Source organism: Marmota monax, unplaced genomic scaffold, assembly GCF_021218885.2.
Source record: "Marmota monax isolate L192 unplaced genomic scaffold, Marmota_monax_Labrador192_F-V1.1 WCK01_AAM20220418_F8-fsc00191, whole genome shotgun sequence".
Classification (NCBI taxonomy): Eukaryota; Metazoa; Chordata; class Mammalia; order Rodentia; family Sciuridae; genus Marmota; species Marmota monax.
Genome location: NW_026693537.1, coordinates 1611339 through 1624957, shown reverse-complemented (window position 1 = coordinate 1624957; position 13619 = coordinate 1611339). Strand labels below are relative to the sequence as shown.

At 39.4% G+C, this 13619-nt stretch overlaps 1 protein-coding gene across 6 annotated transcripts in view; it reads right to left on the bottom strand.

The window, feature by feature from the left end:
• The window catches only part of Pkhd1 (PKHD1 ciliary IPT domain containing fibrocystin/polyductin), a 420823-nt gene that overhangs the window by 346658 nt on the left and 60546 nt on the right, over positions 1–13619 (bottom strand). For all 6 annotated transcript variants that reach the window (XM_046458594.2, XM_046458595.2, XM_046458599.2 and 3 more), the window contains 5 exons: positions 12098–12293; positions 11565–11632; positions 8235–9842; positions 6200–6343; positions 1001–1220 (listed from right to left, as the gene is read on the bottom strand). In XM_046458594.2, the coding sequence (XP_046314550.1) occupies positions 1001–1220; positions 6200–6343; positions 8235–9842; positions 11565–11632; positions 12098–12293 (2236 nt within the window). The remainder of the gene's footprint in view (positions 1–1000; positions 1221–6199; positions 6344–8234; positions 9843–11564; positions 11633–12097; positions 12294–13619) is intronic.

Sequence of the window (13619 nt, the reverse complement as noted above, 5' to 3'; positions counted from 1 at the left end):
AGCAATCAGCCAAGGAGTTTCCTCTTTTCCAATGGCTAAACACCAAATTCCGGTGGCAAGTTCCTGATAAAACAGACTGTCTCAAGACATTAAAAAATCAGACTGGTTATATCCTTCACTGAGAGCCATGGGTCTTGTTTAGCTTTATTTTTAATAAGATTTCGTGTGTGTGTGTGTGTGCTGCTGAGGATTGAACCCAGGGCCTTGTGCATGCGAGGTAAGCACTCTACCAACTGAGCCATATCCCCAGCCACTTAATGAGAAAATTAATCTTCATTAAGTTATCAGATGTAACCACTCTATCTAGATAAGGAATAAGGATTCAGGGCATTGTTCATCCCTGAGTTAGTACCCTGCATATAGGAAAAGAACTGCTGACTGAAATTAAGGCCATCCAGAGTTCCCAACGCAGTCACACTTTTAAAAAAAAAAAATTTTTGTTTAGAAAAGGGATTTAACCTGGAAGGTTGTGGTATTCATTTGTTAGATTTTTTTTTTCTTTTTTAGGTTCAAAAAAATCCTTATGAGCTTATGGCTTTTAAGCCCTAGATCTACAGTAATTCTCTGTGTAACCCCCCTTATTTTGAATAAACAGTGTGCAATCTGCTGGATTTCTCTATGACTTTTTTTCATACTTGTGAATCTGTTTGGAAAGAAAAGAAAAAGGGAAAAGGGGGGAAAGCCTTCTGTTTTTCATAATGTCTAATCTTTTTCCCCATTGGCATTCACCAGATGTTGCTTTGGATCGGAAGATAAATATTAAAATCTAAGCAAGAACAAAGTGAGTTGTTTACTGGGCAGATTTTTCAGATGTTCTCTTGAACACTTGAAAAAGACAGGAGATGCTTTGATATGCAAGCTGGCTGGAATCCACCATGGAATGGCCCCTCTAAGAGAGCAGCAGGCCCTCAGGCCACGTCCACCCTGCCAGGGCTTTCCAATGACTCCGTGGGTCCATTGGCCATCGGGAAGGTCAGAGAGGAAAGGAGAAGGTAGCTACCTGATGAAGAAGCCAGAGAATGATGGAAAGTCTGACTTTTTCCAATGATCTGGTTCAAAGAGACACTGGGAACTTTCTTCACAAGCATAGAGGTAAGGCCACAATTCCGGCAGTCTCTCCATCCCCATGGATACACTCAAATCACACTGCACATAGGTGTGGCTGATGACTTCACAGCTGTCCTCCTTGTTCTTCAGGTCACACAGGAAGGCCAAGGACTCTGCAGGGAACAGTCACTATGAGGTTAGGCAAATTCACAGAAAGAGCCAAAGGCTCTTTGTTTTAAGAATGAAGTTCATATGTCTCCCCTCCAATAGGAAAATGAAGCATCAGTTTACTCTCTAAATGCATTATGTGTATTTTATGCAAATAGAAGACATAACAATTTTGTAAAATATAAATCATCATCATAAAAAAAAAAACCTTGGGTGTATATACCAGCCAACATGAGATTGAAAACAGTTCTAATACTTCTAAATCTGTCTGCTCCCTCATGGGTCCATTCACTTTCCTCCTCATTCTCAGAAATAATCCCTTGGCATTTTTTAGATAGCTTTATCAAACAGGTTTGCGTTCCTAAACAAGAGGTTGTTGAGTTTTTCTTTTGACCTTTATAAAATGTAATGCATGACCAAATATTCTTGGTCTTGCTTTTTTTATTCAGTATGAAATTTCCAAGATTTCTCTATGGTACTGCATGTAACTATTGCAGATACAGGCTCACTGTTGATAAAGACTGCACTTCATGAAAGTGCTAAGATGTGTTTACCTATTCTTTTTCCAATGGAATTGGGAGTATTTCCAAATACTTGCAACTACAAACATGTGCAAGGTTTTCTCTAGAGTGAATGACTAGAAAGAAAATATCTTGTTCAAATGGTAAGTGTAAGTTCAGCTTTGCAAGACGGTGCCACACTGTTTTCCAAAGTGGGTATGCCATTTGAATTCCTACAGGCCATGAATTCCTGTTATCCATACAGTTGTCAGCACTTGAAATGATCAGATTCCTAATTTTTATCAAGTGTGTATAAAATGGTATCTCACTGTGGCCTTCATTTTCATTTCCATCATTACTTTTTAGGTTGAACAATTTTTCATATTTAGTAATAACTCAATGTTTCTTCTCCTATGAAATTCCCATTCCTGACCTTGGCCCATTTTTCTATTGGGCTATTTGTCTTTTTCCTATTCATTTGTGTATGCTGGGTACTAATTCTCTTGAGGTTTTACGGTAACTATTACCTTTCCTAAGTTTGTAGCTAGACTCTTCTCTCTTTACATGGTTTCCTGATTAACAGAAGTTCTTGATTATCATATACATATGACTATCAATATTTTGTTAAGAAGAAAAGCAAGTGTTTTAGTTTTTTTGACCCTCAGGCCATCCCTTTCTGGGTCATGAGACACATGTAAAAAGCATCAATAAGTCAGAATGACAATAGTCTTTAACTGGGAGATGAACAAATCTCTACACGAGTGGTTTAGGAAAAACTCTGAAAATTCTAAAAAAAAAAAAAAGAGGAAAAAGAAAAATATCTCTGGTCTGTTACTTCCGTGGCTAACCTGTCCTTGCAGGTACCACAGCAGCCATCAAGGACTGTAGGCTTTGAGCCTCTGCTGGCCTGTCTCATTATAGTGCCTCAGCAAGGGCCAAAGGAGAGGGTTTGTAGCTCTGTGATCACACCCAGATGTTATCATAGTTGCTGCTACATTCCAAAGCACCTGATACCAAAGAAGTTCTCTGTGAATGTGCTTTAAATGAGTAATAGCAACAAAAATGACTGACAGAAAGATTCTCTTGCGATAGACAAAACATGAGAACTTCTCAGTTAGTAAGCCCTAAGGCAAATAAAAACAGGCTCAACACCTATAAAATAATGAATTCATTATAGGTGATTAAGTGGATGCAAATTGACAAGGTGGATTATAAAAAGCACCTAGGGCTGGGGATCAAAATCCATGGGTTTTACTCAAAGTTCTACCGCTAAATAGCTCTGTGACCTTAATCGCTTTAGCTTTTCATGCCTCTTGGAAAAGTTAAAGTTTCCATGAAAAAGTCATTTGGTATAATTCAAGGTATAAATGCAAGAAACGGGAAGATCAAAGATCTTTGCTCTTTTTAAACAAATGCAAAGTGTTAGTTTTACCTAACAGGATGTTTTAGCAACCCATCATGTGAAAAAGTAAAATTCTTCTTTGGTAAGAAGTATAATTTGGAGGGAAAGGTAAAGATAGATGACCACGAAACTAGCAAAATAACTTTATTTTTAGACCCATGCTTAAATCTCCTGTCCCAGTCATGAAAATGAAGCACATTAGGACTGTGGCATAGGAACAAACAAAATAATAACTAAGAAAGTTTGGATTCTGAGACATCATCAATAACCTGGAATGTAAAACATCACTCTATCATGCAAAGTCAAACTAAAGATTAAAATTCAAAGCAAGAGTCAGAATTCAAAGTGGCCTTGGTAAATTAGAGAAGTTAACAGAAACAAACAAAAAGCCCAATGAAAACAGTAAGGCAATAAACTACAGAAGGAAAAAAAAATAAATCATATAAATATGAGGAAAATCCAGCTGTGAACAGCTATGTTAGAAACACACCCACCCCCCCCCCACACACACACACACACATTGGGATAATCATAGGTAACAAAAATTATAAACCAGCAAAACATCAGTGTACTTTTACAAACAGATCTGGGACCAGATGATATGCAGGCATTTCATGATGTTACCCAATATGACTATACCTTGCTTACTCAGAAGAGTTACCTTGTCTGGGGATTCAATTAGGCAAGCATGTGAAATTTCAGAGACAGAACAGAAAAGAAATACTAAAATGTTTATTTGGAAAATTTTGGCCTTGGTGAGTCCCAAGAATTCATATTTCTAAGATGCCTCCACCCCACCACACACACACAAAACTAGTTGCTGCTGTGCTGGCCATATGGAACACACTTTGAGAACTGCTGCCGTTGTGACCTGAGCTTTCCAAAGGCTATCAGCTGGTTGAGGTTGAGAAGAAGCTAAGTGGGGGAGCACTAGTTAGGTAGAATGATGGATTTCTCCAAGAAAAGCAAGAGTGAAACAGGTGTGAGGATAGCTGGTGGGAAGCCACTTCTAAAAACCTCTTTGAAATAAAATGTAATCCTAAAGAGAAGTTAACAGTTATATGTAATCCTATCTTAAAGCAGGAGAATTAGTAGTAGCTTCCAATGATTTCTCTCTCACATCACATACACATACACACACACACACACACACACACACACACTCACACCTTTAACTTTTGATGTCCATTATAGACCTACTAACTAGAAAAACAAACCAAACTATGATCCTAGACTCAAAAGGTTTCACTGGGTTCCAGTAGAATCACAGAATCCCCCATATCTTATCCTGGATCTTAAGTAAGGAAAATTTGGAACTGGCTCCTCATTTTTAGAGAATGTGATTAAAAGTATTTAAAAACACCCTCCCTCTCTTTCTTCCTCCCTTCCTTTCTTCCTCCCTCCCTTCTTTCCTTCCTTCCTTCCTAATGAAAGAGGAAAACAGTTGAGATCCTTTTCACCAAACATGATCCTTGTAAAATAGATGAATCTTTGGTGACACCTAGTGGCAAGGTTAAAAGTTACAGCTTCCAAACACTTAAATATCAAGGAATTTTGAGATGTTCTTTTCTAAAACTTAAAAGAATCTTTTACAATATAATAATTTTATTATTTTTCCTCTAGGAGTTCTCAGTACTACAATTTACCTGTACCTGAAATCTCATTGATTTTTATTTTGTGTTTCTAGTTGAGATTTAAGTGTTTTGAAATAATACCAAAGGGGTTTTAAAGTTTATTAGTTTAAGCAATGCATATGAGATAGATTTTTTTAAAGAGAAGTAATATTAAGTAAGCTTTAGAACCTAGTTGTGTATAGTCTCAGTTTCATTTCCACATACTCTTGACTGACACTGTGCTATAGGAGGTAGAAGGGTTAAAAAACAAAAAACAAAAGAACATAAAAGATGACATCTGAAAGTTGCTATTGCATCGTAGGTTTCTTATTGTGCAATGATTTCTCTTCCATTGTGTACATGACACTAGGAAACTCAGATTCTAGTATTTTAAAGGTTTTTTTGTATTCTCATTCTCCTTAACACTCCTTCTCCCTCCACCACCACCACCACTATCTTCTTCTCCTCCTCTCTTCTTCCTCTTCCTCATCATTTAGGAGGACACTGTGAACTGCCATTGCAATAGTATTGTCCATCATGTAATTATTATCCAAACTCAGATGAAGTGATCTTATTACTTTGTAAATCTCACATTCAAAAAATTAGGAACCTAACTCCAAACACTACACACAAAGCATGTTTATAAATAGGTCTTAAGTGTAGAGGTTCCAGATCTATGATTATGTAAATGAGATAATTGCTAGTTGAATTTGAGTTCTCTCAAATGCACTAAGGATCTGTAATGAAAATGGTAGTTTCTTTCCTCTGATTATCCCCTCCTGAAGCTCAGTGGGTAGTTACCATGTGTTGTGAAGCCCTCAGCTTTGCACCTTCCTCTATAATCTCTCCCCATAAACACGGTGCTTCTGGTACCACAATTTACATGATGGGAATGCAGCTCAAAACAGAGAGAAATCATGGTTTTCTGCTGAGTAAGAGATCAGGTAAGTACTTGGACGTTGAAGAACAAGAGAATACTGTGAATGTTGGTTCTTTTGACTATAATAAGAATTCGGGAATTGAGCTGATATTCAAAAGATATTCAGCTTGATAATCTTCACCCTCTCCTGGTCCCTCCAGAAAGCAGATGTCTTCGGCAACCTTACCTCAGGACAAGATCAAGAGCTTGTTTCCTTCCTGATGTCTACGGCTGTCACTGGAACTAATATTCAGAACCCAGAATTACTCTCTTCCTTGTCACGTGACTCCATAGGACATAGGCGATACGTTTTTCAAGTTCCTTTAATATTGACCCCTTCCCATGACAAAAGGTATTATGGACCATTTTAATACGTGGCCCCGGAGTGTAACAATCATTTTTGAAAAGAGAATAGAAAAATTCTATTTTCAGAAACACATGGAAAAATTAATGGTTAGTAGAGAAGCAATGACAAATATTTTAAAAAGCCAAAGAACATCATTTTAAAACACATTCTTTAAAAATATATATGTGGGATTTTTTTACTCACCATCCAGGGGCAGAACCAAGCAGCTGAATGCAGACACAGTAGCATTAGCCAGGACTTGGCAAGGAGCACCACACACGGCAGCTGAGATATTCCCTGGAGAAAACCCTGCTCCAAACACATGTACAAGCCTTCCACCCAGGCAGCCTTTAAAGACAAACCACAAGTTCATGATCTTAGAAGAAAAACTATCTTAACTCAAAACTCAAACTATTGCTTTCTTTCTGCCTATCCTTCCTATGCCCTGCAGAATCCACACAGCTGGCTGGAGGACTCTGATATCCTTAGCTTCTTCACCCGGCTTCTGGACTCCAGGGTTCCATTAGATTCCAACCATATTCAACAACATAAAGCATCTTGTAATGTAACCATTTTATGTCGAAAAATAATGATTATTTATAGTTCTTAAACTTTTCATACAAGAGCATAAAATGAAAGTGAAAGTTCCCCCCAAACACCTGTTTCTATTTACAGTTTTTTGTGACTCCTTACAGAATTTTCAACAAACATATATTTTTGATACACAGGGATCACTCTATACATATTCTACAACTTGTTTCTTAACTTAAACATACAGTATAGGTAGGTTTCCAAAGCTATGTCATTACAGTTCATTTTACTAGCTACTTAGAATCTCATTACATCATTAAGGCACAATTTGTTTAACAAATTTTCTATGGCCTGATACCTTCATTATTTCTCTTTTTGCTATTATTAATAGTACTGCAAGAATTACATATTTTAGGGACACTCAGGATAGTGAAGCTGGTGCACCACTCTAGTTCATTCTGAGACACAGTCTCCAGCCTTCATCCTGCAAGGGGAATGGGGCTACTTGCACAGCCAACTGACAAACTCAAGAATAATGTGGGGTTTTGTTTGTTTGTTTTTGTTTTGTTTTGTTTTTGCTTCAGGTGTATTTATGATGCTCTTTCTTCATGGAATTTAGGGAATAGATAGGGAAATTTTGTGAGCATCCAGCCCAAATACCATTATTAAATAAGAAAGCTGATCTGGATGTGGTGGCAGACACCTGTAATCCCAGCAATTCTGGAGGCTGAGGCAGGAGGATTGGGAGTTTGAGCCCAGCCTTGGCAATTTAGCAAAACCCTGTCTTGAAACAAAAAAAATTAAGAAAGGTCTGGGGAGGAAGCTCAGGGATAGAATACCCCTTGGTTCAATCCCCAATGCTACAAAATTTAAAACTGGAAGCTGAGGCATGGAAAAGTCAAACCTAAATTAGCTACGTTGGTCACAGCACCAGTCCTAAATTCTAATCTCCACAGTGTTCCACCCAGTTGAAGACAAATTTGTTCTAAAAATGGCTTGATTAGTACCTCATCAACCTAAGATCCTGCATCCATAATTTCCTGTATACCCACCATCAAATCTGAGTGACCTTAAGTGTAGCAAGGCTTTCAGTGAGCAGAAACCTAAAACATCATCGGAAGGAAAAGAATGGCAAATCTCAGTACAGGCAAAGCAGAAGATCTAGGGGTGTGGCTCAGAGGTAAAGCATTTGCCTCACATGTGGGAGGCCCTAGCTTTGATCCCCAGCACTACAACAAAACAAAACAATAAAAGCAGAGAAAAGCTAAACCGATACAATTGTCCTATGCTATTGGCTTATTATTGGTGGCATTTGAATTCATCTGTGAAGTTTTATAAAATGATCAAAATTAATCACAGTTAATAAATTTTAAACGATGCAAATTGGCATATAGGTCTAAAACTAGGTGAAAGCATTTATATTCTTAAATGATGAAATTATGAGCTCTTACAAAAGATATTAATTTAAAACACAAATTAAAAATGGTTAATGCATTAAAATAAAATACTTAGAGAATAGGCACAGTTTCCTTGATGAAAAATAAAGTTCATAAATGGAGCATGACAAAGACGAGTCACAGGAAGACACTGAGACTCCAAGAAGTCACCAGGCTTCTCTTCTCTTCTGTTGCATGGAGTGATGTTGATTTTCCAACTCTTAGAAGTGAGAGAAGCTATTAAGCCATTAAATATTACTTGCTTGACTTACCAAAGTTCTCTGTCACTGCTGTAATTGTAGCCTTCAACAGGAACACAAGAGCAGAGGAGGCCCACCCTCTGATGCGGTCATAACCCCTGACGTGGTACTTCCCCGCAGGAAGAAAAGGGGTGATGCACTGGAGAACCGTGTAGTTACCAGACACACCCACACAAGGTGTCCTCCCAATAAATATGTCAACATTGGCAGCTCCTGAGATGCGGGCCACTGCAAAGGTTAAAATGCCATCACTCTGAGAAACAGAGAGCAATTCTGGGGTGAAGACATCACTGTAACCAACAACTCCGATGTGGTACCCAATTCCATCTACCTCTATTTCCAGAGCAATAGAGTCATTCCCTGCAGGAACAATGCACTGGATGAGCTCAGAACTGATGTTCACTATCAGACAGGCCTGTTGGCCAACAAAGATCAATGTGGTGTTCTGTCCTCTCAGGGTTGTGCCCACTATGGCCAAGAGGCTTCCACCATGTGTGCTGAAATTCTTAGGGAAATAATTAAAGACTTGAGGCATGATGGAGAAATTCCTGGAAATGTTACCCAAACAAGCATACCCATTACTTGTCTGGACAGCTGATAGGTAGTGGACTCCTGGGGTCAAACCACTTATTTGGCATGCCACCTGGCTTGCATTAAAGAAAGTTATATTGCAAGGAAGTTGATCATCTATAAATACCATTGGCTCATCAGTTCTGGAGTCCAGCCGCTGACCCCTTATCAGCAGAGTGGTCAGAGACCCACTGATGTCTATGGTCAAGGCATCCACTACAGGACTTTCGTCCTCTTGCATGAAGAGAGTGCAGTTCCCTTCACACTCGCTGGGCAGCCCATTGACCACGACTGTGACATTCAGAGTGAAGGAAGCTCCAGGCAAGTGGTCACCCATCTGGTTGATCCGACAGAGAACTATACGGTCTTCCAAATGCAAAATCATACAAGTAAAAGGACCTGAAAGGTCAATCTGAATCGACCTCCTTCTAGAGTTGAGAGCCAAGCCCCTGATAGTGAGCACAGTCCCGCCACACACAGAACCATGCATTGGCAAGATGGTCATTATCCGAGGTGTCACCACAAATTGCTGGGGCACTGCAGACATGTTGGCAAATCCCATGTGCTTCTGACATGCTCGGACAGGGTAGACACCTGCTTCCAGAGTGTGCAGGGGAAAGGAGCACCCAGACAGGCTCAGGTTGCCCCAAAGAGACTGTGTCTCAACCTCACACTTCAAGCTCCCCAGGAGGATGACAGAGTTAGAGAGGTCACTTCCTTCCACATACAACTTCAGGCTACTGTTTGTGACTTCTCCCCACAAGGCGGTGACCACTGGTGTTGCTGCCACTTCATACCTGAAGGTAAGGCCCTTCCCCACCAAGCTTGCTGAAGGTCCATGGATGAAGGCTGTGTTGCCAGCCCAGACCTCCACGGGGGCTGGGATGGTGAGAGCCTCTGCATCGGGCAGCAGCGGGGCCGGTGGGGTCTCACACCAGATGCTCACCTCTGTCAAGTTCACCATGTCACAGGGCTGATCGCCCACAAGTACCCAAACCAAAGCTGGGTCCCTGCCAAACCCTCTTCCTGAGATGCTGAGGATGGTTCCACCTGAAGTGCAGAGATGGAAAACAAAAGTTAAAGCTGATTTTCACTAGGAACTTGGAGCCCCTGTGTCAGCTCTGAGGCAATTCAGTGGAAAGTGGGGTATGTGAAACATAGGTGATTTCACCTCAATCCCCAGCAATGCTAAATTTGTGATCATTTCTACATGAGTCAGATGCACTAAAATTCATGTAACAGTAAAATAATATAAATTATATATATGTGAAGGATATTTATAATATTTCAGATAAAACGCTTCAAGTACCTTTGTATATCCTACAAACTACCACTTACATGCTAACAAAAAATCAAATTTAGTTTTCTTGTCATCTGTTGTATTATATGACATATTATTCTATATAATCTATATGCACTCAACTTCCATACTAGAGAAATAAAGTTTGTTGAAGTCTTCTATTTATCATCTATATTATTCTACATATTATTCCAAGAATTCATATACATAGTATTATATATTCTAATATGTTGTATATATTCTGTATTACATATATATCAGATATCAAAATCCAGTGAAACATACTAATGAATTTGCTGTTATATAAACAGACATTGTTAAGGGTTGGATACGAGGTGCCCCCCTAAAAGCTTGTGTTAGGTAATGAAGTAATGTTCAGAGGTAAAGTGAGATTATGAGAGCTGTAGCCTAGTCAGTGGATTAATCCATTTCATGAATTAATAATCTGAGAAAACTACTATACTGGATGGTGACTGTTGACAGGTGGGGAGTGACTACAGGAAGTAGTTCACTGGGAGAGTGCCTTTGGGGTTTATATTTTGTTCCTGGTGCCTCAATCTCTTTCTCTGCTCCCTAGCTGCTATAGCTGAGCAGTTTTCCTCCACTACATCCTTCCACCATGATGTTCTGCCTCACTTCAGGCCCAGAGCAATAGAGTCAGCTGACCATGGACTGAGACCTCCAAAACCATTAGCCAAAAAAAAAAAAAAAAAAAGAACCAAAAAGCCTTCCTCTTCTCTAAGTTTTTCTTATTAGTTATTTTAGTCACAGTGGTGACAAACACAGACACTGTCTTACTCTTAAATTGAGAGATAATCAAAGACCAAATCCCACCTTCAGAACAGAGATTGGAGCAACAAAACCCATATCCTAACCAAATCTGTGACATAGGCAACCAGATTTAAAAAGGATTTTCCTGTGCTCAAAAAGATAAGGTGCTACTTCATGCAAGGTTAAAACCATTATTCACATGTGAATATATAGCTCTTTAGTTTTTCTCTTAAAATGCATAGTTTTAGGAATCACTCTGTTTCTTGTCCTTACATTTCCCACATTGATATATGTGGCTCTATTTTTGTTCCTCCATCTGCATCCCTGGAAGAAAGTACAGATACAACGACTCATTCCTTGGGTCCTTGAACACGCAGGGTCTAAAATGTTAAGACAGGAAGCTCTTCTTTTGTTTTCCTAATATCTGCTCAAGAGTACTGCCCATCCGCTATTTCAGCCTTTCCTCTAGGAAAAGAAAGCCAGGCATATCTCCTTTTCATGAAAACTCTTTAACTTCATGAGCTCACTGAGCTGAAGCATCACCAAGTTTTCCCACCCTTAAATTATACCAGAGCCTCAGGAAAGTCTCTTCCTGACGTCCCATCTCAGGGTGACAAGCTAATTAATCCAGGAGTAAAATCTGGGTATTCAGTAAATAGGCAAACCAGGTAAATGACACCAATGATGTCAGAACCACTCACCGAAAAGGGACCCACAGCAAGGCTCCATGCCGAAAACTTCTGTGAGATACTGGATGTGCAGATCAACCCTACAGAAGACAGGGATATTGTTAGGAAATAACCAACAGGGCTAGAGAGAGAGAAAATAAAGATGGAAGGCAGAAGAGGTGTTTGTATTTGGAGGGGAGGGAGAAAAGAAATGGAGCAGCAATGGAGAGCAAGAGTGAATGATAACTGGAACAGAAAAGAGAGGACATGGTGGGGGAAAGATGCCGTGGAAAGATGCTGGGTCAGTATCAGTGGTAACATCAGTCCCATACACTTCAGCTACTTTTCAGAAATGGGAGAGGGAATTTCTAGAGAAATACCAGGCGGAGCAACTTCAGGACAAAGAGGGAGCTAAGGGAAGGACATGGCCATGCAATTACTATAGGCCATGTATTTAAAACCCAAGAGGAAATCTTACTAAAGAGCTACAGCACAGACTTCCCTTCTTTGGTTACAGATACCCACCCCCTCCCATCCCAACCCAGTTCTGGAATGTTCCACCTTACCCTTGTGAGCGAATGATGACCCCATTGATGGAGACTGAAATTCTGTGGAGGCCGGCTGGCAGCGGGGGCAGCACCACCTCCAGGCCCTGTGCCGTCTGTGCATGTACCTGAGCCAAGGTGTCCTGGATGTGTATTTCCACATCCAAATCTGAATAGTTCAGCAGCCGGGTCATTCCAATGGAAAGGGTCTCCCCTCCTGGGTTGAGAAGAATCTGTTCACCTCTCTGTTATGGTTTGAATATGAGGTGTCTCCAGAAGCTCACATGTGAGACAATGCAAGAAGGTTCAAAGGAGAAATGATTGGGTTATAGAAGTCTTAACCCCATCAGTGAATTGATCCCCCTGGTAGGGATTAACTGAGTGGCAATTGAAGTGGTATGGTATGCCTGGAGGAGGTGAGAAATGGAGCATGGCTTTGGGGGTATATATTTGTATCTGGCAAGTAGAGACCTTTGTCTCTGCTTTCTGGTCACCATGAGCTGCTTCCCTCTGCCACACTCTTTCTGCTATGATGTTCTGCCTCACCTCGAACCCCAGGGAATGGAGTCTGCCTTCTGTGGACTAAGACCTCTGAAACTGTGAGCCCTTAAATAAACTTTTCTTCTCTAAATTTGTTCTGGTCAGATATTTTTAGTCACAGCAGTAAAAAAGCCTACTAAAATATTCTCTGATGAGGGTTTATGACCTCAACCTCCTATACTATGCCAAAACACTTTCAGGATTAAATACATGGTCAGCCCTCAACATAATAATGTAATTAAGAATTTTAACGTAACTTTTTAAATGAAATTTCTAATAAATCTTTTAATTGAGCTACAGCCTAAAACTTCAAAATTGTGAAGAGCAACACTGTCAGAGCAATTATACTCAAAAAGCATGAATTTAATCCATGTAAAGACAATTCAAGAATAAGTTTGAAGAGCTAATGGTCTTCACCACTAGCAAATTCCTGTTGTCCTTTCTCTAAATTTTTTTTCCACCAACAGAAATATAAAGTTCTAGCTCCTGTGTGCAATGAACCTTAACATAATGCTGTATGTGAGTGTAACAGCTCATAGTTTACAGTACTTTCATGCACATAATTCCATTTGATCATCTAACTATCCTAATGACACATATGGGACAGTTAGCATGACTGACATTTGGCATTTGAAGAAACAGGGTCAGCAACAAAAACCTCATAACAATAAATGGGAACATCAAGGCTGGGGCCCAGACTTCATATTGAATTTCCATAGCTTTTTAGTATAATTAGAATCTTTACTAAAATGCTGGATATTAAAGACAGTACAATGAATCAGATATTATTTTCCTATGTTCATATATGAATACACAACCAGTGAAACTCCACATCATGTACAACCACAAGAATGGGATCCTAATTAGAATAAGTTTTACTCCATGTATATATAATATGTCAGAATACACCCTAATGTAGTGTATATCTAAAAAGAACAAATAAAATTAATTAATTAATTTAACTTAATAAAATGTTGGGTATATTATGAATACTTTAATTCAA